Below are 26532 nucleotides of genomic sequence, written 5' to 3'. Positions count from 1 at the left end.
TCATGAAGCGGAGATGACGTGTTTATTTATTTTATTTTATTATTATTTTTTTTTTTACACCTTTTATTATTTTTCTATGTTTTCTTATTACATAAAAAGGAACACAAACATTAAAAAAGAAAGATTTGAAACAAGGTACAATATATGAGGAGTTCAATCCCAAACAAAGACTCCATGAAGGAAATTTAAGATTAATAACATCTTGGCTTTCTAGAAAACAGCGACTGACCGAATACTGAACCCAAGTGGACACGGTCAGGTTTCACAAACACTCTTGTTAGGAGGATGTGTTGGTTCCCAAATGGGTATCTGTTGTTTTGGAATTAAACTTCATATATTGAAATGACCTCTAAGACCAGAATTGACAGAATACAAGCATAAAAAGGGAACCACAAGCTTTGAACATTTTAAGCCAAGTGGCTTTTGTGACAGAAGTAATATTTCATGAGTACAAAGAGTATACATTACAGAAACCAGAGTAAGAATGAACACATCCAGATGAGCCTAAGGCCCCCAAAGATTCATCCAAGTCATATCAAAACACTCAACTGTACACAAGAGGAAAGACCCTGAAGGGTTGCATCTCTGGCGCTTTTATCATTGGATGACAGATTACCAAAATTCGGCTAAAATAAATCATCGCAGTAACACAAACATGAAGTGCTCCCTTCAGAATCTTTTTTTTTCAGTGTAAAATAACTACACCTCTATTAACTGTCATCTATAATGAGGCTGATTCACATCAAGTCCGTCAGCTTAAAGATTATCAACATAGCCACATTTTGTCCTCCAGATTTTTCGTATCAGCCTTTGAAGATTTAACTCTAAATATGAGTTGGGGTTGCTGGGCATGAATTAAATTACATCTTAATCGCAAGGACGTCACAAGAAGCTGAGTCTTCCTGTGTTGTTTATGTTTAACACGACTATAAAAAGGTTTCTGGACTGAGTGGGATATGTCTGTGTTTGGGCCCTGTCTTGGAGGCCTTTGAGGTTTGCAGTGCGCTGTAGAGATGGAGGAAGAGGGGCTGGAGGTGGGGGCCGAGAGGATGATAAAAAGCAGGAGACTCTTAACCATGGGTGGTGTCATCCTCCACAAAGTCTTTGGCCTGCTCCGCTGTGATCACGTCGATGTGACTCACCTAAAAAACACAGAGACGGTTAATGACTAATCAATGCTGCACCGACTGAGCAGTAATCGTTTTTTCTTAAGAGACAGACACAAAGGAAATTACTATCACTTTTCTGACGGAGAACAAAGACACAAATGAACTTTGAATGCTATTGATTTAAGACAAATGGAGTTTGAACAGAATGCAAAATTATGTTTACAACACTGTCACCACCACTGCATTTTCTCCCTTGAATCCTAAAACTAAAGTGAAGAAAATAGTTGTTTTTTCCCCACTGACTTTAGTAGGCTGGGCTGTGTGAGAACAAACGAGCAGCCTCTCGTAAGACTTATTTTTCTTGCTATTGTTGTAAAAAAATAAATAAAATAAAATCACCACCTACTACTGGGAGAAAAAAAAGTGCATTTGAATTCTCAGAAACATCATCACGCTGTAAACGACCACCGACGATTGTGAGAAAACTTGCTCAGGTACGTTTAAACCTGGTTAATCCCGGAGCATAGTCTGACTCTCAGTAGATATACAGAGACTCAAAGGAAGAGGCCTCACCTTGTTTCTGAATTTGACACCATAGAACTTGTCCGCAGACTCGAGCAGCTCAGGTCTGAAGGTGGTGGTGATGAACTGGGCGTGGCCAGCCAGCTCAACAATCATATCTGCAATAAGAAGGAAGGTTTGCTTTGAATAAAGTTTCCAATATTTCAGCAACTGTCATTTTAACTTTCTTTTGGTCAGTGATATTTTCTCCAAACCATGCATCACACCAGGTCTCACTACAGTTTCATAAGCCTTCCCTTTCACCCCTGATGCTCATCTCCTACTTCTACTAGCTTTCATTTGTCTTCTCTCCAGGACATACCTCCACCTCTCTAGGTTATCGTCCACCTTCTGCCTACTCTTACTACAGAGGAGACTGCGATCAATGATGAGAGTTATTTTTATTAATCAACCCTACTGAGCCATAGATTTATTTCATTTAATCTGTGTAGACACATAACTCATTGTTACCTGAGACAGCCTTTCTGTGCTGTGCGTCCAGGGCCTGGTCGATCTCATCAAACAGGTAGAAAGGAGCAGGGTCACACTTCTGGATGGCAAATATCAGAGCCAAAGCCACCAGAGACTTCTGACCTCCAGACAGCTGCTGCATCTCTCTCATCTCGCCCTGCTTCCCGGTGAAGGACACCTACGCAGGACATGTGCATCAAATTAGACCATCAAACTTTACTTGAAACTAAAACAGAGAAATCAATTTCTTTACTGTAAGAACTTTATTATAAGAGTCTCTGATTCATGAAGTTAAACAAATCCTCTGCAATGTTACAACAGCTCTGATAATGATAAAGATAAATTTAGCCCTAAGAGGACTGCGCATTACTCATTGCATGACCAATCTCACCTTGGTTCTTTCTCTGTGTGGGCGGACCAGAAATCATAACAGTCCAGAAATACACATTCACATGTTTCCAAACAAAGACTCAAGGAAACTCAATACACTGAGGGTACTCAAGAAGCACAGTTCTACCTCAGAAATGATAAAACTTTATATAATGAGAAAAATTAAAGAGCTGAAACATTTTGCTCACTTATAGCATCATCTTATTATTTGATTATCTTCCATTCATTTTTTAAAAAAAAGCTGATTTATAAATGGTAATCAGTAAAGCCCGTCAACTAACAGCAGATAAAACAACTGAACTGAAAAAGACTCCTACCCTGATGCCGACTCCAGTGAACTGGTCCACGGAGGGAACGCTACTCTGTGAACCGGAGCCCCTCTCGCTGTCAGCACCCCCCTCTCCTTCATCCTGAGACTGGCTTCCTTCAGCATCACCTTTCTTCATCACCAGCGTAGCTTTGCCACCCGGCACCAGTTTCTGGAAAACCTCACTGAAGTTCTTCGACACCTGAGAGGAGCAGATGGTAAGAAGAGATAGAAAGTGAATTTTAGTCACATTTTGATGAATTTTTCACATTCCGAGAAAATGCTTTAAATTAGTGTTGAACTTCTTCAGGGATAAACCTCTTGCCATCTTCTAGGTCAGCGGTCTCCAACCTTTTTTGTGCCACGGACCGGTTTATGCCCGACATTATTTTCACGGACCGGCCTTTAAGGTGTTGCGGATAAATACAACAAAATAAAACTAGTACCGGTACCGAAAAACAGAAGATTTATTCATAACACACGTGAGAAGACCCAGGAAAACCGAGTTAACGATAAAAACGATAACAAAATAACACTGAAAACCGATAAAAACCCTGAAAACCATACATTTCACACCTGAGCCTCAACTCTCATGGCCCGGTACCAAACGACTCACGGACCGGTACCGGTCCGAGGCCCGGGGGTTGGGGACCGCTGTTCTAGGTTTCACCTCAGTCGAAGTGAGGTCACCACACTGGACCACTCAACCATGTTTGTAGCTTCTGAAGCATTTTTAATGTAGCTTTTGTGTAACTGGGTGTACTAACAGTCTGCCCAAGAAATATTTGCTCCAGTTTTGGGTGGGTGAAATTATAGTGTATTATTAGTGTCTTACCAGGAATTTACAATCCTACGATTTACGTATGAAGTGTGCTAGCTTTGGCTGGTAAGTTAGCACTGCTTGTCCAAATATGATCACTTCTGCTTCTCCCAAAAAATGTGGGTGATTTACATGCAGGTCTAAGGTAAAAACCATGGACTTGTATCACTGAAGATTTTAATCAGAGTCTGAGCTGCAATGTACCTGTTTGAAGGTGAGCTGGATGGCCTCGTACTTGCGCAGCTCCAAGACGTTCATGAGCTCCATGATGGATTTGTAGCCACGGTCCAGCTCATCCTGACGCTTGATTAGCTTTTCCTTCTGCTCGGAGAAGTTGACAAACTGGTCTAGAGCCTTTTTGTTGACATGGCTGTACTTCTTCAGCTCAGTGTTGCACTGCTCCAGTTTTCTGAACAACTGTTGGAGGAGAGGGAAAAAAGTGGAATACAATACATCATTAGTTCCAGGCAAGATCAGATCTGCTTTAAATCAGTATCATTTTAAATTACTCCTCAAAACATGCTCTCTTTCGAAGTTATAATTTAGATTGCTTGTGCATTCATCCATCCATCTTTCAGAAAACAATACTTTTTGTGAAATAACAGTATATTAAGTGATGCACACAGAAAGCCACTAATGTAAAAAATAATAATAATAAAAAATGCATACGTGCTTGTTTTAATCTTTATGTTTTTAAAATCTGAACTCACTAATTTGGCTATTTTGCTTTGATGTTACAACTACACTTCCAGGAAATGTTGCACAGTACTTTTATATTTTCAGATTATTTTTCCACTCAAGGACAGGTTTCGTAATGCTAGAAAATGAGTTTCACATGTTTAACTAAACATACATTCATTATGCATTTCATGGACGCGTTTTGCACCTTTTATTCATATCTGAAAGAGGACACGGCCTGATCAATTAAGATTTAGTTTAGTCTAGCCTGAAAGTGTCTCACTGTCTCTCCAAACTCTCAAACTCTAAATTCATCTCTTTGAATCACTAATGACCAAGGAAGCATGAGCAAGTGCCATTATTACATGGCTCTCTCATCCACTTCTGCAATCAATGGCACCATCATGCCCCCAAGCAGTGTCCTGTGGAGAAAGATTAACTATATGGAGTGTTTATGAGCAAGCGAGCCTATTTTCGGCATTGTTGAGGAGGGGGGCTTACACAAGCACACACGCATAGACACACACATAGTGTGCGCACTCAGACACTTATGAAAGAAGCAGCCAAGTCCACTCAACACACAGTCTTTACCCCCAGTGTCTAGTGAGTCACTAGTGAGTGGGTGGGATGTGATGGCCTTGGGCTTTATTCCTAAAGAGACCTGGCTCTGGCTGCATGTGTATGTGCAGATATTTCTAAATGGATTTGGGGGGAAAGAAAAATGCACATAAAGACTGACCTCAACCCAGCTATTTCATTATTGTTTGTGTTGCTGCTGTAATGGCTAACATGTGAAATAAAACAGTTCCTGTAAGATTGCGCTGCTTTGCAAGATACTGTCTTTCAGGTCACCAGTTTACTCTCACTGATGCCAACAGCTTTTCAGGAGCAAGGCTCTCTACTCAGCTGAACCCCAGAACAAAGGTTACAAGCTAATGAACATTGGTGGGAATACATTTTGGACCTAAAATAATCAGGCAGACAGTAATGTGATTCCAAGCTAGCGCTGTTCTGTGTCTGTTAAATGTGTGCTAAAGTAATGATTTGAATGTATTTTGTACAATCACCAATTCAACTTCATAAAGTAATGAATGTCAGTGTGTCCAATGACTCGAGTGATCCACAGTGGGTGTGTGGATGTTTTGTGATTTACTCTTTCTGATCCTATGCATGTAACTTGCCAAGGGACTGCCGATTCATATTAGCTTTATGCTAACTAAAGCTAACTAAGCTAACAGTTAATATTGTACATATTTCCTTTTTAAGTGAAACCAATTCAATTAAAATGAATAATTATTGGATTTTGCTTTCATTTTCAGATATCTTTACCAGTCTATCTATTCATATAAAGTCACTCTAAACAACACGTGGAAGATGCCATCAACTGCCTCCTGCATCCAGCACACTCCCTCTTTGAAATAACTGCAAACACTGTGAGAATTATGCTCTTTGCTGTCTTTGTGTGGATGTAAGGGGCGGGGTGGATGGTGTTTTGGGACGGAATCAATAAGACTGAGCATACCCGGGCTGGTAGGAGCCCCTCTCCGAGGATTGAGAGGGTTTCAACTGGAATTGGTTATAGGGTTTTGTAATGGGCATGGGAGTTTGGGGGTGTCCTACTGACTCTCGGGATTTTGTTGTGGCGTAATTTAGTTTATCGGAGGAGTATCTGGACAGATTTTGGGTCGTCCCAGTTCGGGTCGCGACAGATATGTTTACATATGTATATAATTTGTTCTTTCTTTACCCCACAGATTATGTGCATTTCATTCTGTTTAGTTTGTTTCTTTTGCGTTCTTTTCTCTTATTTTTGTTTGTATGTACTATAAATTTGGAAAAAGTATTTAAAAAAATAAAATACAACAGGCACATGCTCCCCTCAACTTGGATTAGCAATTCCTCCAGGGTTAACCACAGTATGTCCAACAGAAAAGCTGCTGAGTGAACAGACTGAGCAGCACAGTAACACCACAGGGAATTCTTTTATCGCCCCTTTTCTTCACCTTATGTAATATTCAGACCTCGGGTACAGATCATTGCATCACTGATGTACAGAAGTACAGTAGAGTGGTGGACAGTTTTATAGATGGTGTGAGCTAATCTACAGCTTGCCATCACTAATACTAAGCCACTGATTCTAGCCTTTAGGAAACAGGTTCCTCCTTTTCTCCTGGCAGCACCAAGGAGTTAGATTATGAGGTGGCTGAGGACAACAGATACGCATAGACAGTGAATTGTGACTGGTCCAGGAACGCTGAAGTTGTCTTTAAGAAGGTCCAACAAGCTGATCAGGAAAGCTGGGCCAGTTCTAGGAGTAGAACTTAAGACTCTGTATGCTTCCCTGACTGGTCACCACAGCAAATACAGTAAAAGCCTCATTGCCCTGAGGTGCAGGTCTGAGTGCTACAGAAGATATTTGTCTCACTGTGACTCTATAACGCTTCTCTATTGTGTATGGGAGGTGGGACTCTTACAAACACTTTAACACACGCACAACAGTGCTCTTTTACATCACTCCATCTGTTCTTTCCAGGATAGATGGATTATTATAATCTCTGATTTTTCCCTCTCTATTATCACTTACCTCATCTGCTCATAGCATAGACATCATTATCACTGTGTCAGTTTCTGCCTATTTGCACTTCAACTCACATGCGGGACGCTGTACATATGTGTATTTCTATTCATACTAAAACTGCTTTTCTTTTTGTGTATCTTGTTTTTCAATGAACTGTGCCTTATTCTATGTTTAAAATGCATTTTATTCTGTTTTTGACACTTTCCCACTGAAACTTGTTAGTTTAAAGTGACTGAGCATGACTCCCAGCTCCCAGTGAAAACAAAAGCCCCCAGTGCTTTGTTTCCATTGAGCATGTAAAAGGCAGAACAATTTCCCCTCTGAAAATAATAAATGTCATATTTTAATAAACTCCCACTGAAAAATAACACTGTACACTACATGTCTGAAAAGTGCTAGGGCTGGCTGATAAAAAAAAAGAAAAGAAAAGAAATTTTAAAGCCAGCGGCGAGCATATAACATCATTAAGCACTGTGTGTGAGCGTGTGTGTGTGGGTGGCAAGGTGTACCTGTTTGAGTGTGAGGGTCTGGTATTTCTCAAACGCCTCCTGAGGCAGCGAGCCGAGCTCTCTGATTTTCTTCATGCACTCCTCTTTCTTCTTGAGCAGCATGCCCTGTCTGTTGGTCATTTTCTCCAGCTCCTTTGTGTCATGGTTGATGGCGTCATTCTGCTCCTTCTCTATGTTCTTCCATCGCTCCATGCTCTTTATGTGCTCCTTGATCTCAGCCTCAGTCTTGTCAATCAGAGAATCCAGATCTGGGAAAGACATTTGAGGAGGTGATATGGGTTCGATTTTTATCTATACATAGTATACTGCCGAATTCCTGACTTAAAAAAATAATGACTTTCTTTAATAGTTACTGCAATTTGCTTCGTCTGGAAAAAACAAACAAACAAACAAAAAAAAACAAAGATGGTAAGGGGAAGTTTTTTACCAACTTATTTTGGGTGGACTGTTTGAGCCTTTTATTGAATTAGATTTGAGTGGTTACTTTCTTTGATGATGTAACATATTTTAAATGCTGCTGACATGTGCGGCACAACATGCATGCACTTTCAGAGGAGTTTGCCAACAGTAGCCAATGCTAGCCAGTGTACTGGCAGTGTAAAACCCATACACATCCACACACCTTTGCTGAATGTGGTTACACACTGAAAGCCTCAACTTTTCTTGCCTTGATCAAAGGAGAACGCACCAAGTTTGTAGCACTGCCACCTCCTTTGATTTCCAACTTATTTAAAACTTGTCACAGACCAGAGAGAGAAAGGTGCTGCAAAGATCACGGCTGGAAAGATCTTTGAGATGTTGTAACTCACTAAAATACGAATAATTACTTAAACTGACTATTTTAAGTGCCATCTAGCGAAGGCCTGCAACTTTTAATTATTTTGTCGACCACTCTCGTATATCCTTAGTTTCAAGATGGCTCGTAAGACTTTGTGTCATCTTTGTTCAGCAGAAGCGATTACATCATTTGTCTTTAGAGCCTTTTCTCAACAACCTACAAAAAGGGAGACAATGTCTCTTTCTTTCATTTAAAGAAAGAAGAAATTAAGATTTTTCTTCTTTCTTTTTTTGAACAAAGGTAAAACTGACAATACTCAAGAGTGGATGACTGAATATAGCGCCTACATAAGAAAAGGATGATGCTGTGAATGCCTTTAATTAGTTAGTGCCAATGATGAAATATGAATCCATGCAAATTAAGGGTATTCAGAAACAAGTGCTTTTTGACAACTGCATTTTATCACCTCTGAGTCACTGCACCACATTTATAGAACATTTATACAAATGTGCGACCAGGCAGTCTGTGCAAGAACATATTATCCAAATTGTGATTCGAAGGCATCACAGCCATTCTCACCATCTGCTGGCAGTACCAACTCAATGAAGGCATCCTACAGTTTCTCAATTTACACTCAAATGACAACAATAAATTGAGCCAGACAGGTAATAAATTAACTAAGCATAAGAGATAGAAGACTGGAACGATTTGATTTTTTTCTCTTTGCTTTCATTTCACCCGGAAATGTGCAGTAATGAGCACTACATAGATACAGATTACACAGAGATACAGATATTTACCTATAGCCTATCTATAGATGAAAAAATAAGACTTAAAAGTCAACGTCAAAAGTTAAGGTATAATTTAACGTCCAGCTGCAGCCTCTCCTCTCGAACACTAGAGCAGACAGTGAACCTAGTTGTTAAAGTATTATTTACAGCTGTCAGCTATGCTTTAAGGGCAAAGCCTTTGTGACAGCAGAAGATCCAGATACTTGATCCACCCTTTCTATTAGCTCAATGATATTTAATAAAAAAAGAAAAGAAGAACTGAATATTGTGTCCTATATAATTACTGTAAAAAAGGTTTTAACCGAGTCACATTATTTCATGTGTATTTTTGAAGCAAGTGTCCATGGCTTTTTGGGTTTATTTCATTTTCAAAAACCCTTCCTGCCCTGAAAAATAACATTTTCATTATTTTTCCTGGTCTTTAATGACAAAAATCAGTAATTTACTTTAAATACTAAAAACTCTTTAAAAATAATTTTCTTTGTGATCATAATAAAATCAAAACTTGTGCTGCAGTCCACAGTACAGTGAATTTAAACACTGTAAATACTGGCTCCAAAACACATGCTTTCAGGCATTTTCTTCATAAATTCAACTTTAACTTCTGGACAACTGTAAGACAGACTTACATTTAATGAAAGCAAACAATTACAATAGAGGAGCAACCATTAAAAATACACCAACAGGATCCCCTGTAAGTGATTATGTCTAAAGTGAAACCTAATCTAACTTAAACCACTTTTAAGTAGGTATAAACTGTCCTGTTAGTAAAATAATACGTGAGCTTCTAAATATGTGTCATAAATGTAGCCACAACCACAGCAGTGACTATTTTATCCCAACATATGAACAGTAGTACTGACAAACATATCAATAAAATTAAAAACCACATACCTTCTGATCGAGCTAAAGTCTCTTTAACACGTTTGTTGATGCCGTCCAGCTCGGAGGTTGTGGCCGTGAGCACCGTGCCTCCCTCCGTCTCACGCAGCTCGTTTAGCTCCTGTGAAATACAAAGTGAGGGAACATCAAAATAGTAGAATAAATAAAAAGGGAGGGTCATTCAAACACCCCTCTACCTAGAAAATGAAAACATTATTTATAGTTAAATCAGTTATATCTAAGAATTAATTTGTAACAGACCACAATTTAACAGCAGAAAACAAAGAATCAGAACTTAAAAATAATATGACTTTGTTAATATGAAAAGGGAAATAATTCAACAAACATACACATATAGATCATGTGACAAACATATTCTACAAGCAAAGTGCTTAAAGGGATGATGTACCTGCTCCACTTGGTCAAGACGTTTCCTCAAGTTCTCATTGAGATATGTTTCCACTCTGGTCATGATGCCCTCAAGCTTGATTCTCTCATTCAGCAACTGTCTGTTGTCCTGCAAGTGAATAAAGACATCGAAGCACAAAAGTTACTTATGTAATATTTTCACTATGTGTTGAAATACCAGCGATTTGATATTTGAATGGGTTTTTCTTGCTTTGTATATCACATAAAAGAAATCTCTTGCATGAAATGGTGCTGTCAGAGTGACGGATGTGTGAGGAGTGATAGTCATTTATCTAAAAGCCAATGTTACAGTTTCTGCCTTTATAAACATCCTGACAATCCTAAGATGAGAGCAACTTTAACTGTTCAGTCTACACAGAATACAATCTGCTAAAAATAAATAAATAAAAATTGCGTATACACTTATCTGCCTCAGCGACAGTTATCAGTGAATGTTATGTAAAGGAACAAGTCTTTGCCCACTTATGTCGAAGCAAATATCATATTAACCAAAACCCATGAAAACTAAACCAGGAGTTCTGTTGCAGGTAATATAATCTGACAACAGCAAACATAACAGAACCATATATGAAAGGCTTCATGTTGTGGGGGCGGAGTTGTTGCACAACGATGGCAGGAATGGCTGAAAGTTCAATGAGGGGAAAGCCGAGAGCAGCTGGCCGTGAAAGAGAAAGACAGGGCAATGCTGTATCACAGGAACATCCCACACACAGCTGCTGCCTGCTTCTCTCACCTCAGTCAGAGCATGTGAATACACTAGGAGGAGGCAGAAAGCGAAAGGACACTGAGAAACAAATGTAGGTAACCGGCATGTTCTCTGAACTCCATGCAAGCACGCACGGATACTGCCACAATTTCAGATTCAACACATTTCTAAAAGACAGTAATTATTTCACTGGAACATTTTTCTTAAATGTCTCATAGTTGATACATAAGTTTTTTGTTTTTCACATCAGTGTGATTTCTCCCCCTGAAAAACCTGAATAAATTGCACAATAAAGTTTTGAGCAATCAACTGCTGTAAACTGATATAGCACAATTACACAAATGAAAATTCATGTGTGTGTGTCAGTTATTTTACAGTGCAGAAACACTGTCACAAATGCTGCAACAGACACAGTCTGTGTCCACTGACCTGCTGCAACTGACGAATCTCATCGTTGAGGTCGTCGACACGCCTCTGATCTTCCAGGCTGAGCTGAGACAGCAAATCTGTACCGAGCTCCGCCTTCAGCGACTCTCTGGTGGACTCCATGGCATGGAGGCTGGCCTCCAAACTCTGAAGGCTGCGTTGCTGGACAGAGAGAGAGAGGAAGAACGAAGGAATGTTAAACAGCAGTGGGCAACATTAAGACACAATAATGGGGACAGGCTGAACCTGAGGCACAGACCAAGTCAAACATCAATAACAAAATCTGGTCATAGTGATCTTGAACACAGGGTTTTTATACAGGTTACAATACACTACAACAATGAGGTAATATTACCTTGGGCATGAAAGTCTTCTCTGACTGCTGCCTCTTCTCCTTCAGCATCTTCATTTCTGACAGAATACTGTCTCTGGATGCCTTAAACTTCCTCTGCTGTGTCTCGATCTGCTGCATCTGATTCATCAGTTGGTCAATCTCATTGTTGATACGTGGAGGTGGCAGTTAAGGAAGTATATGCCAATTTTTACTACAGACGAGCATTTTCAGTTTTTCTTAATAGCCACTCTTGAGCTAATCACAGTTACGTCATATTGCAGTGCCTATTATAAGGTCCCTGATGCGATGCATTGTTAAATCGTTATTACCATTTCACCAAGCAAGTTAAGTGCTGGGACTGCAAGAAACCTGGATACGCAGCCCATGAAACCCATTCAAGCATTGAAGGACTAGTGACTTGCACAATAAATACAACTGTATGTCAACTCAGCTGAGCAAACATTACAAACCAACATAAAACATGCCAGACAATGAAAACACCTGCAAACTGCAATATTTACAAGAGTAAACACTACATTTCAAACCTCACAAACAATCTGATATAACTAGTTTGATGTGACCTGTAGCAATGCAACAATTAAATTACCTCCAGGTAAAAAAGTGTAACATACACTTAAAAATACACTTGTGACATACACTTTCCAAAATGATATTAATGTTTTCAGTGCTTTTGCTAGTCCCCAAGCTGAGAAAGAAACAAATTTTCCCTTATAGCAAAAGAAGAAAAAAGAAATGAGTTGGTGCAAGATTAATGAATGTCACAGAACAATGATACAATACATAGCACATAAACACCTGATTACCCTGTTAGTTTAAGTGTCATACTTTTCTTCTAATAGGTCTTGAACTAGAGATTAAAACCAGTTGTGCTTCTAATGCCACGGGAAGAAGGTTCCACGTTTAGAAGTCAGTTTTTGGTTTTGTTAATTTATTCGTTTTTGTTAGTCAACCAAACTACTTGAAACGGTTAAATAAAAAGGATAAGAAATGATTCAGCTTTAATTAAGCACTTTGGCACAGAATCCCTAAGCAACAGAGACAGTTTTGTTGAAGCTGAAGCAGCAAACTGGAAGGGCACTCAGAGAGTTGATCTTCTGCCAAGGCCAAAGTCACATTCAGCTATTTTAAGTGACTTGGATCTAAAATTAAAGCATGTAAAGGGTTCTTCTTTTGCACATACACCACCTCTTCCCAAAGTTTCAAGAAATTCAGCCTGGTTAAATTTTCTGTAATCGTACTGACAGACACACAAAAGACACTGATCAGATAATGAGTAAAGTCATGGGGCATGTTGTAGGCTATTTAGTGCTCCAATAATGTGATTGGGCTTTTAGGGAAGGAGGTGTCTCTAAAATCAAAGCAGAGGATTAAGAAGGGCTGCACATGCTCATCATTAAGTTGATTTAACAGACAGGCTTATTGATCTTCAAAGGACTGCAAAACTCCTGTGGGCCTCTGAGGTTTACCAGGACTCAATGAACACCAAGACCAATCAATGTAGTGATATAAAAAGGACTGAGGGAAAGTGGATTTTCCTGCCTGCTGACCAGAGAAGACTGAGAAAACAGATGTCCAAAGATAATCTGACAAATGTGAACAGATAATATCAGGCTGCAAACTGTTTTTTTCCATAGAAAAACACGATAAATTAGCACAACCACATAAAATCAGGTACATTTAAAATTTCTGTTTCACATAAAAACTGTATAAGTTTCTCTGCAATGTAATGGAACAGTGAAGACGGCAACTAAAAGAAGGAAGGAATGGCTGGGAGCTCATGCTTATTGACAGGGCAGAGGTGGAGAGTGAAAAACAAGGTGTCTTAAATAATTAATTCATTCTCTGACTCACTCCTCCGGGGAGTGAAGTGAAGCACCATGTCATCGGCACAGATGCCCATTTCGCCTACTGACTCGTACATATACGTAATCACCAGGTGCGCACACACCAAGCAGCATACGCTTTACTGGCTGTGAGTGAGTGAGAAGCTACACACCATCACACAGGTGTGCAAACAGACATTTAATTATACTGGGCCGGAAGTGACCATATTCATAAATACATCGCACATGCAAACACAAATCCTCTGTGATCCACTTGTTTGGCCTTCATGAGCTGTCCAGCAGTGAGTCATGGCTCTGGCCGATATGACCCAACACACACTAATCCTTCTTGACCCGATTAAACTCTGCCACTGCGTCCCAGCCAGGCTCCAACTGGCCTTAAGGTAGCTACACAACCCAGACTGATTTAATACACAATTAAAACAAAGGTTCAGCCATGTGACGTCACTGCATAATTGAATGAGGGTGGTGTAACTTTCAATAACATAGTTTTTATACAGAAAACAGCTCCAATTTAAATTAAAATTTCAGTCTTAAGAGGGTGCAAAGTTTTCTGTTGTCAACACAAAGCAATGTTTACTTTAAAAGTCAATATGAAAACGATTTTAGAAAGGCTAGTTTTAACTGTACATCATGATTTAAACCTTTCAGGCAAACACAATCTCTATCCTGAAAAGGAAAGAAAATCTACTTGGATCTAACAGATACCGATTATTAACTGTCTGTCTCCAGTGTTTATGAATTTCATAACATTTCAAAGTGGGAGATGTCTGTTTAGTCATTTTCAAATTCAGTCTTGAATCACATACTCCCTTTTTCCTCGGTATTCCAGTCAAACCCAGGCCATTTTTCTATTGTCACTAAGTCTAAGCAGGGGGCCAAAACTCTGCCTCACTAATAACGCGATTCTTCAGTGAAGCTTTCAAGTTTGCTCATACTCTCAACGGACAGCAACACACAGCGCTCTAACATCAACATGATAAACAAACTCGCCACACGTTTTAATAGAAAGGATATGTTCAATGTTCCTGCGCAGGTTTTCATTGAGTTTGGCCTCCAGCTCACCCAGCTCCTCCTCAGCCTTCCTCATGTCTTTCTGAAGCTCCAGGCGAGACTTTCTGGTATCATAGTATCCTCCTGTCAGAGCTCCACGGTGGCTGACTTGGTCACCTAGGAAGTAACAAAACAATGATATGAATGTTCTCAATTGGAGTATTTTGCACTGAGAATTGTTGAAGCTGTACTGCATTTCACAGCAAAGCTTACCCTCCAGAGTAATACAGTCCATGGTGAAAGCTCTTGCCAACTGGGTGGAAACCTCCATGCTACGACAAATGAGGGTCTTCCCAAACACGTGCTTGAAGGCTTTGTCAAAGTTGGAACTGTAGCGGAGCTTGCTGATCATTGGGATGGCATCCTGATGGAGAAAAATGAAACAAACAAACAAAAAAATCATTGGTAATAATGAAACTAATTTGTCAGTAGAAATCTTGATGAGAAAAATGGAATGAAGAGGACTGAACAAAGGGAAATGAAAAAAAAAAAAAAAAATTATAATTATATATATATATATATATATATATATATATATATATATATATATATATATATATATATATATATATATATATATATATATATATATATATATATATATATATATATATATAGTTGAATGCAGTTTTTATGTTAACTGCCACTGTCAATTACTGTATACCACTATTTGCTAGTAGATTCAAAATTTAATACATGCAAAGCACCCATTCACGTCAGGTACTTACGTTGGTTTCTGGGTAGGCGGTGTCTCTGACGTCCAGCTTGCTCAGAGGTAGGAATGTGACTTCTCCAGGCAAGTTCATTTTGTTGAACTCCATGAGTATTTTAGTGCTCACTTCATCAGTCTCCACAATGTGGTAAAACAGCCTTAAAAAAACAAAGAAACAAACAAAGACAAAAAAAACACCAAAAGTCATTTTTTACTATAAATCATAAATTGTTTGTAAAATCTACAACACCTGCTCTGTGAGTAAACATGAAAACTCCCATTTGATATTTAAAAATTTTAACAGGTTCTAAAGAGGAAGAATAAAGCAATAATAAAAAAGCCCAAGGCAGATGGTATACTGATACTACAAACGGGGGAGTAACTTCAGACTAAATGTTTTAAACTGACTGGGCTGCTGGCTTCCCACGCAGCAACCTGCTCCTTTTACCCACTGGGCACATTTGTATAATCTTGCATAATAAAAGGACTTGAAGCCAGAAAGTGTTGTTTTCATTTCAGCCTACACAGACATTTGAATGAAAATACAAAAGCAAACCACACCTGGTCCCAGCTGTAACCTCCACGCAGGTGTAAAAAGCAGGCTCACATTCAAAGTTATTCATGACGATGCCATGATAACCATTGATGACATGCTGGTTGATGCCCTTCCGACGGAAATGCTCAAGGACTTTGTTGATGCTGTCAATACCGTTCAAGATGGCCTGGAAGAACATAAGTGACACAAAAGGAATAATGATTAATGTAATATAAAACAGATTAAAGTGAAGTCGGACTGACTGGTCAGCTCCTTCTTCAGCATGACAGACCATCATATCCATCAATCTCTGACTTTACCTCCACCTTTAAACAAGATCATGAGATGCTTGAACTCCTCCCTAATCTGGAGTGGTAAACTCACTCTTTACATCCACATTCATACAATCAACCACAAAATGCAAAGATCAAATCCTGGAGCAGCACAATGGCCCTCTGCCCCACAGTTACTCCTTAAAATTCTGTTATGAAATGAATCTGAGACAAAGGGCATTACTGTTGAAGTAAAGCGCCCACACTGAGTCCTTCTAACTGCACCAAATTCTAACTATGACAAAGCTCTACATTCTCAGTATGCAAAATAACACACACAAAAAAAGCACAGAAAAATAAACTCATATTGTATGAGCCATGAAAAAAAAAAAAGGTCTGTATTAACTCCATTGCGCAATCCTACACTGAAATATACAGTGCGAATATAAAAATGTGGGATAGATACAGCCCATCAAAGGCTGGAGACGGATGAGTCAGCCGGGACTAATGTAAGAAAAATAAATGTAGGACATTTGTTCATGAAGCTACACACAGCCTCCTTTCATCTGGGCAGACATTGTTCAGAAGTGATATTTGATTGATGTATATGCCCCGAAGAAATGACTGGATGAGGCAGAAAGGAGTGAGTCATATGTAAATTTAGCTAGCTATCATAAGGTGCCAGTAGCAAAGCAGATGAATGATTCCATTTGATATATCTATTCTGACAACCAGCTGAGTCACAAAGTGAGTCGGTCGCTGTATTAAGGTGGGCTCGTTTAAAGAGTGAGGCCTCTTTTTTTTTTTTAAACTTGGGATTTGATTTATCTTCACTTGCCCATTTCTTCACTAACAGCTCTTCTGTATGTAAGTGCGTGTATGAACTATAATGGCAGGTCTACCTGTGACTTACAAGTGACATCCTGGGAAAGAGGAAGATAAATCCATGTACTGTGTGTGTGTTCAAGTAAAAGGATTACTTTTCAATCCTCTGAAAAAAAAAAACCATCCACTTCTGTGCCCATACATGCACAGTCACACTTTCACTTGTATCCAGGTGGAAGCATTGGGGATCCTATAGTTGCATTATGCACGTCAATAATTACGCAGTCATGTACAGTGACACGGACCTTGCCGGTGGCTGCTCTGAGGAGCTGCTGTTTTTTCTCCAGGTCCTCTCGTTTGGCTGCCAGAGCCTGCTGCTCTGCGTTCTCCTCACGCCACAGGTAGCTGGGCAGATACAGAGAGTCACACACTGTTACACTTATGTCACCAGAAGCACTAAAACGCAAGTGCAGTCATGACACTAAAACAAAAAAAAAAAAAAAAAGAACCCTTCAAACTAAAACTCTCTTTTATAAAGGGTTACATCTTTTATCTCTGTATTCATTCATCTTGGAAATAGATTATGAAACCAACACAGCTGCTGATTCATAGTTTGAATGTATTTAAACATAAATATTCATTCACTTTCACATAATTTCAAGTCAAGCTGTTTTTAATTGCAAACTGTAACTATCATCCTCAAGTAAAAATATATCATCTCGATTCCCTGCCAAACCATCTCATTGTTTCGGTTTGAGTAAATTCATCATTTGTTCTCATTTTTAGATATGCTACTAATAGCTTGCAGCTGTCATTTTGCCTTCTCACCCGACAGACTGCGCAGCGGATCACAGTGATGGGTGCATAATTAAAAATCTGACATACACAAACTATTCGTGGAATCTGTTTTACATGCTGACAGTAATAAGGGTCTTGCTGAATTTAATAGAATTCAGTTTAAAAAAAAGAAAGATCACAACCTCTTTTTATGCTTAAGGCAAATTATGCGTTTTGAGTGCCATTCCTAATAATAGCTGGAGAGGCCTGAATGTGAATGCTGCCTTTGTCGTGCTTCAAGAAACATGGAACAATATTCCGCGTTTTCACTAAAAAGCCTCATGACACAATTCAACCACCCTGAAGGACCTTTTAAAGGCAAGGAAACTGTGGCAGCAGAAGCCTGAGGTATCATCCTCTGTGTTACATAAACACACCTCATTGTTTAAGTGGACTGAGAAGGCCTGGTGACATTCACAGGAGACGATACACTGGCATCTATCTAAAGGTTGCCAAGCGGAAACAGCATACTGGCTAAAAGAAAGGCTAAACAACAACCTTTCAACTCAATTCAACATGCAGGTCTGACTTATGTAAAGCTTCATTTTATCATGAACTGCACACTAAAAAAAGTTTAAAATATGACTGAATTTTATACATTTACATCTTAAAGATGTGAGGTCAGAGAGAAGATTAAAAACAAAGACGAGGTCCTTACTTTCTTTCGCTCTGCAGTTCATCTTTCTTGTTCTTCACTTCATAATACTTTTTGTCCAGCTCCTCCACACGGGTCTTGACCTCATTCAGATCTTGATCGAGTTTCTAAAGATACAAGTTTGAAGTGAGACACATTAACCTGCCAGGATGTCAGATCAAAACAGCAGAAATGTTTTTCTAAACGACATATACCACACCACTAATCCGAAATAAATAAATGCAAAATTATTTATTTTAAATTGGTGTAAAATTAAGGAGCCAAATGAAAGTCTATACCTTGTTGACTGTTTTTTTTTTTTTTCACTTTTTTGTTGTTGTGGATTTTGCACCAAATGTTCACAAGTCATGTAATGAAAAGCTTAGTCTCAAAATGTTAACTTTATAATAAAGATTTGTTTCCCCCTTTCAAAATTTCCCACCAGTGCATCCCCTAGAAACATTTTTTTTTACCACTTCTTCAAGCTATATGCACAAGACTGCAAAATACCAAAATAAAAGGGAAAAATAAGTATAGGTTAAAATGTTCCAGTAAAAACAGTGTCAGAAAAAAAGAATAGCTAGTTATTTCAACTAGAGCAACAAAAGACAGGAAAGCAAAACTCAGTGTGCAATTCTTTTTCATGGAAAAGCAGGTCTGAAACATTTTGAATTATCTTACGTTGTACTGCTCGAGGTTCTTCTCCTTGTTTGCTTCTGTGTCCTCCAGGTCTTTGTGGATGGCAGCAATCTGCCTCTTTTTGTCATTGATAGCCTGGTCCAGAGACTTCAACTCCTTTTTGATCCACTTGTCCCTTTCTTCCTTAGAGGTGAACTGACTGCCACGACCCTGCTTAGCATACAAGTCTGTCCTCTCTTGTGTAGCTTGAGCTAATCTGCAAGACAACGAAGTGGGATCATAGATTTATAAACTGAACCGATAGTTTTCTTTGGCTCTCCTCCCTTCCTGTATTCAAATGTTTGTATAACACATGCAATAAAATAATTTTACAACGGAATTCGCAAATATCTCATGTGAAGACACCTTTAATCTCTCACTATCAAATTATATTTAACTCGGGTTGACTGACTCACTGAATCACGCCCGGTCACCGCCTGCTCGGGGAACGATAACTGAGAATGAGTCATCCCTACCTGGAGATGCCCCGCTCCTCCTTTTCCTTGACCATGTTGAACTTGGGTTCAGTCTCCTGCAGCTCTTTTTGTTTCTCCTCAATTTTCTCCAGGAGCTTCTGACGCTCCTTTAACAAGCGTTTCTGGAAGATCAAGAGCAGACTATTAATCCAACAAATCCGACAAATGAAAGGTTAAGAAAAGAAGAGTTACATGTGAGGAAAAGTGTTGAAGAATAAATAATCCTCATGACAATTATGAAAAATGTATACTTATATTTTTAGGGCTGTCAAAGTTAACAGGATAATAACGCATTAGTGCTTATTCCTTTTAACACCTCTATTTTCTTTTGATTAACACATGCGTGCTTGGGCTGAGACCTGTGGCCCACCATCCTTAGATTGGGGTGTCTGGAAGTGAAGCATCAGAACATTGTGAATGATAAGCAGAAATGGATGAAGAAAAGGGTCGTTTGAATAACAAGTTTAGCTTTAATGCTCTGCCAGACAGTTACCTCGAGAAGAACAAAATTATTTGTACAATCGATGTGAATCGAGTTAACACCGTAGTACGTGAAGTCTTAAATACCGCTTCCTGGCCAAAAACACCACTGATAATGCAATAAAATATATACATTTTTAAAAATCTGCAATTAACTGAGAGTTAACTATGGACAATCACGCGATTGATCGCAATTAAATATTTTAATAGACCGACAGCCCTAACACATTTACAACAGATTTATATAAAAAGGTATCTACTGGAAGAGAATCCTATAAAAAGAGCATTAATATTCAGTAAACCAAAATGTGCTAGTATCAATAGAAAATCTAACTGACAACTGATTTGGACAAATTCCTTTGTGAGATGGCTGTGCTCACTTTTTTCCCCCCGTGGTTTGATCAGCCACCTCAAAGCTGATCAAACCAGGATCCCCTGTAGCTAGAGATGCTTTTCATTTTGCTCCAATAACTTTTGGCTGGTGTTGTGCCAGCCGCAGCCAGGTGGGCTTAATCCAACCACTAGCCAGCATGCTGCCTGGGACCCACCATGAACCATAAAAACTGAGCCAATAGAGCTGTTATGTATAATTATCGTCTTCATACTCACATGTGCACACAAACACCAAGCCATATGGAGAGTGATGCATGCCAATTCTGTACACGAAACCTCATGCCAGGGATGATGTATAGTGGAGCTGTAAGCAGAGTCTGATACGCAACCTGGTGCTTACTCTGTTTTGCTTCTCATCCCATCCCACAAGCCAACTGCACATTTTTTTGCACTGGTTGACCTGTTTTAATATTACTCATGATATTAGATATTATACAGATACTGGATGCATGATTACATACATTAAAATATAGTTATATTAAACTGACAAGTAACAGCTGCATCTATTAAATGAAATAAATACCTTTAAAACACCTTAACCAAAACCACATATTAGTTTTGTAAGAATGAAGCACTTGAATATTTGGATCAGTGCCTTTTGGTTTACTGATTAAGTTTTATGCTGTTTTCTTTTGGACATTCTCGAAGTCATGTCATGATTTGGGGATTTCTGGTTTTATAAACAGACTGAAAAATTGACAGACACCCTTGCCAAAATTCTTGAAAAGTAAAGCAACCTTGGACAAGTAATAACAACAATAACAACAATAACAACAACAATAATAATAATAATAATGGATTGCATTTATATAGCGCTTTTCGAGACCCTCAAAGCGCTTTACAATTCCACTATTCATTCACTCTCACATTCACACACTGGTGGAGGCAAGCTACAGTTGTAGCCACAGCTGCCCTGGAGCAGACTGACAGAAGCGAGGCTGCCATATCGCACCATCGGCCCCTCTGGCCATCACCAGAGGGGCTGGAAAGTACCCACATTTCCGGCTATAACAGGGGTGAGTGGAGTGGATTAAAAGAGAAAAAACTGCCAGCCTTTTCTTTATACAGAGATGGTAAAGGGAAAGAGGCAGGGGGAGTGTGGTTGGTGCATCATCACGTGTTTAGAGTGACGCAGATGGGAGGCTTCCGTACCCTCTGTTCGCTGTTGCCTGCCAGCTCGTCCTGCAGGTCCTTGGCCTTCAACTCGAGTTTGGTCCTCTGCTTGATCTGCTCCTGGCGCTCTGCCGACAGCTGCTCTCTCTCCTCCTTCATGGCAGAGATCTTAGACTTCAGCTCTCGCACAACACGCTCCGTTTCCTACACAAAGAGAGCCAAAATAAAGAATCATTGTATGAGGGGAAAACAAAACAAAGAAACAAAAAAAAAACAAAAAAAAACCCACAACAACCTACTTCCTTTACAGCGACTAAATGATGCATCATTTATTTAACAAGGTCACAAAGATGAGCTGATGACATTAACCATCTAGAAATGCGTGATATATTTAGATAAGCAATGATATATTAGAGAGGAAAAAAAAAAAAGAGGTCAACAAACATTAGATGTGAAAATAACACACAAAAGTAAAATTTAATTGCATTTTTTTTGTGGTTATGGTACCTTTAGGAACAAAAAAATGTTGCACTGAACAAAATCAAACCCTGACAATATTAACAAATGACTTTGTTACTAAAACTGTAGTTGTTTATTTCAATCTTACACAAAAATGTCAAAGTAGATCAATTACCAGAGCACAAACACATCATTCAAGGTCATTTACAAAATACTGTAACACCATCTTAAATATTATTCTGTGATGAGATTTCACTGAAGCCAAGCAATGGTTGTTGGGGTTTTTTGTTTCTTTACCTCCACTTTGTCTCTGGCATCTTGCTGAGCATCACGTAGTTGTCTGGACTTGTCTCCACAGGTTTCTCTCTTGGTGGACAACTATTAAAAGAGCCAAACAAAGTACAAAAGTCTTGTTACTGAGGCAATAAAGTCTACTTGATACTGGCATTTGTTCACATTTAATTAAGTTTATAATGATGTCTGGGACAATAGAATTCGTGTTATACTGCATAAATAATGCAACTGTGTTGCAACATGGGTTGCGTTACATTCTTACGCCTGCATCAAAATACAGAGAAGTCTATGTTTTGTGTTTTTTTTCTGCATGTGTACTTCAACGTTTTTCACAACTTTATTACCTCATCCAGCTTGGCACGGGTTTCATTCAGCTCCTGGTTGTAGATTGTGTACTCCAAAGCTCTTCTCATTTTGTCCCACTTCTGGTACTGAGCCAGTTCTTCCTTTTCATCTTCCAAGGTGTGCAGACGCTCCTCGATGTATTTCAGCAGTTCATTGATCTTCTCTCGCTTCCCCTCTGAGGAAAACACACAGTGGATTGTTTTCAGGTTTTTCTCTTTGTAACTCCTTCACCAAAGGTATACAAAATTAAGCAGTACTTCTGTTATAGAAACAATTCAATGCCACGTGTTATAGTCATGCACAACTGTGACTGTGATGGAAATCCGACAGTACTGCTATAAGACAGTGGAAATGGAGTACGTTTTTCTATACATTTAAGTGCTTTGACGACCACACAAACAATGAAACTAAAATGCTGCAGGAAGGAAAGCCCTGGAATGGATTTGAACCAGGAACATTCTTGCTGTGAGGCGACAGTACATGTGACACAAATTACAAATCCTGCCTAAGGCTAATGAAACATGGTACATATAGATATACATTATAAAGCCTTTTCAAAACAATCTAGCTGATGTCATGTAATAACAAAACTGTTCACAGACAATTAAAAACATTAATGAATTAAAATCTACCAATCAACGGTTGTACAAAATGAAAGGTATTCAAAAGCCTTTACCTGTCTCCTTCATGAGGGAAATACTCTCCTCTTTGCGTTCATCATACACTCGTGTCCCTGCCACCTCTCTCAGCAGCTTTAGACGCTGTGAGTCAGGTGCTGTGGCCATTTGGTTGATCTACATAAAACAGTAACATAAGGTAAATTTTCCAAATATCTGGTGTACCTCTGAGATATTCCTATCAGAAAACAAATGATAATGATTATAATTAATTAATGATTTTTTTTTTTTAATTAACATCAATTATTTAGTCTACTAATACTCTTAGTTTTTGGAAAACAGACTAAGGTAAATAAATAGTGAGGACAACACTGTTTTACTGTCTGTTCAACTAGAAACACCCACCCAATGACCACTGCTTGAAGAATGAAATTCATTTCACATCACCAAAAACTACTGTGCCTTAAATTAGGCTTGGCACTGCACTCGTCTCTCACCTTTCCCTGCTTGACAATGTAGTAGGGGTTACTCCGAGAGAAGCCAGCACTCTCCAAAAGGTTCATGACATCATTCTTACTGCAACAAGAAGAGTGCATAGAATAGATGGAATCACACATGTAGTAATGTCCTTTGGCAAATTTAACATGGACAGCTGATCCCTCGCAATACTTACGTCACCATCTTCTTGTCTAAAAAGTACTGGTCCTTCTTTGCTCCAATGACACGACGAAGGGAGACTTCCTCTTTGTCAATCTAGAAAGAGATGCATTTATCACTGGGCAAGCTGAGGGTCACACAGAGGACGATAATTGGCAGGTTATGCCACAGTATCACCAGGCTGCAACATTTCACAGACATCCGGCCTTCATCATCAGAATAAGAAGGACTGTGTGTACTGAAGGCAACGCAGTGCAATCAGTGGTCTTCATAACAGTCATCACCAGGAGTGACTTCAATATTCAATATGAAATGAACAACTTAAATTGGACTAAGGATGTTCACCATTTTAATACCCAAGATTAAGAGTCTTGTTACAAAAGAAAGCATAAAAGGGTTGATGTTGCTGGTTTTTTGGATTTTAGTTTATTGTGTTTTCCTTTTTTTATTTTGAGGTTTACTTTGATACAAACCAATGTAAACAATAATGCAAATTTAATTGTGAAACAAATATCAGCACTGAAAAGAGGCTATGTGATCATACACGTTTAGCCACAAGCTGCTCAGTGACCATTTATTTAACACATACACACACATTCCTTGAGAGGCCTATGGAAATTTTTAAATAATATCACAATGGAATCAAGCAGAAAATACAGTAATAGAATAAATTTGAAATGTTTGCCATTCCTACCGGCAGTCGGTTGTCAGAGTTGTCAAATATAATCTCCACAAAAGCCGAAATGACACGTGGACCAGTTCCCTCCTACAGTGACAGGGAGAGAGAGATTTTTACACAACGAAGTTTTGGCATCTACCAAAGAGGTTTTAGTCAAAGCTAAGGCAAATTCACTCACACTGTGATAAAAGTTAATTAAAAAAACAAAACAAAACAAAACAAAAAACATTTTTTGCCAATTGGCACAGGTAGAAAAATGCAAAGATTTTGACTGAGAGTAATCTGTTATTTAGCAAGCATACTTGCATTCATAGCTTCCCACTAAAGGCTCATGTTCCCAGTACATTTTCCTGTACTTACATGGAGCAGGGCCAAGCGTTGTTCAGGTCGCAGGTGGCTGAATTCATCACTGAGCACAAACTGGATGGCTAAAAAAAAAAAAAAAGAGAACGGGAGTTAAAGTCTTAGAAGTCTAAATGTTTGAATTCTATATTGCAGCAAGTTTTGAGGCTTCATACCATAGAAAAAGTTACTTTTTCCTGATCCATTCCTCCCAACTGTAAGACAAAGGGAAAAATAAACACAAAATGAGGATATGGTGACATACAGGACATAAAGTATCCGAAAAACCTGATTAGCAACTCAGGTGCAATACAAAATAATTATGGAAAGATGTGGATGAACACATACCGATGACATTGTGCTTCGGGCTAAAAGGGTCTACCACAGTTTGGTCCCTGTAACTTCGGAACCCCTGAATGATCACCTGCACAGGGAACCAGAGACCACCGTGAACACACCGACTACAACATCAGCTGTTTCAGTGCAATATTTTAACCACATGCTACAGTTAAACATGGTCAAAGAGCTCCTGGGTCTATGAATATTTGTAAACATAAGGTGTGTAAACTGTTTATGCTGAATAGCACCATCACAGGTAAAACGAGGCAACAGGGCCTTGGCTGATGGTCACTCTGATGGTCTACCGCTACTTTCATTCAGGACATTTTTGAAGGTTTGAAATCAACAATGCCGAGTTAGCCGACAACTATACAATAAACTCTCGTATTCTGCATCATATGCAACATTAAACGTTATAACAACAATGAAAAGAAGCATATAAATCCGAAAACCTAAGCCTGGCCTAGTTGCGTTAGCTTAGCATCTCGAGAGGGGACAGGCAATTCACTTCTACACTAATTCAAATAGCGCTAGCTAACGTTAGCTAGATAGCTACACAACGTTTGCCGTTTATGGAGTGCCTGTGCACAGTTTTGCAATCCAATCAACGTTATACTTTGAGTGAAGCCTCGATAGCTATATATTTATCATTCAGTGGAAAAACGTTAAGCTGGCCTAAATCTTGTTATTAGACCAGTAACAGTCGGCAACACGCATCAGTCTGGTCTCGTTAGCTTACCTGTTTAATATACATGGCTGCTTATCCAGGGCGTCCCCTCTGCAAATTTGGAGATGAAACACTCCCTGCGCCAAGCTGGAGAAACCACAACTATAATAATCCAAACTTAACAATCAAACTGTTGCATTAAAAATCATAAAATACTGTAAGGCAGGAAAGAATAACATGGAAAATGGCGGCGGGGGCGGGATAGAATGGATGATACCATTTTGTGAAACTGGGTTGCAGGGATATACTTGCACTATATTCCTACATGTGGGGAAGCTAAATAATTCATATGAAAGGTAAAAATTCAAATATAACAATAATATAATGTGTATCTACGGTTAGGTTACGTTTGTGACATAACATTAGGTCTTTTATTATTGCTGTTTATTCGCCTTTCTTTTTGTTTAGTTGGTACAGTCTAGCAGTCTGCG

The 26532-nt window shown here is 38.9% G+C and overlaps 1 protein-coding gene across 1 annotated transcript; it reads right to left on the bottom strand.

Moving 5' to 3' along the window:
* On the bottom strand, nt 1-26309 carry smc3 (structural maintenance of chromosomes 3). The gene is made up of 29 exons (XM_084930794.1): nt 26114-26309; nt 25384-25459; nt 25212-25250; nt 25054-25121; nt 24709-24780; nt 24031-24110; nt 23855-23933; nt 23417-23534; nt 22740-22915; nt 22399-22479; nt 21682-21846; nt 19657-19778; nt 19184-19397; nt 18527-18630; nt 17337-17436; nt 15961-16121; nt 15416-15557; nt 14901-15051; nt 14654-14804; nt 11791-11944; nt 11439-11597; nt 10284-10391; nt 9887-9995; nt 7424-7671; nt 3863-4075; nt 2849-3040; nt 2142-2319; nt 1683-1789; nt 1-1142 (listed from the first exon to the last, which is right to left on the bottom strand). The coding sequence occupies exons 1-29, from the start codon at nt 26126-26128 to the stop codon at nt 1071-1073; spliced, it is 3654 nt and encodes a 1217-aa protein (XP_084786920.1). The 5' UTR covers nt 26129-26309; the 3' UTR covers nt 1-1070.
* Between the last annotated feature and the right edge of the window lie 223 nt (nt 26310-26532).

This window comes from Perissodus microlepis, chromosome 6 (assembly GCF_051167445.1).
Source record: "Perissodus microlepis isolate ML-2025 ecotype Zambia chromosome 6, ASM5116744v1, whole genome shotgun sequence".
Taxonomy (NCBI): domain Eukaryota; kingdom Metazoa; phylum Chordata; class Actinopteri; order Cichliformes; family Cichlidae; genus Perissodus; species Perissodus microlepis.
This window is presented reverse-complemented; position numbering and strand designations above follow the sequence as displayed.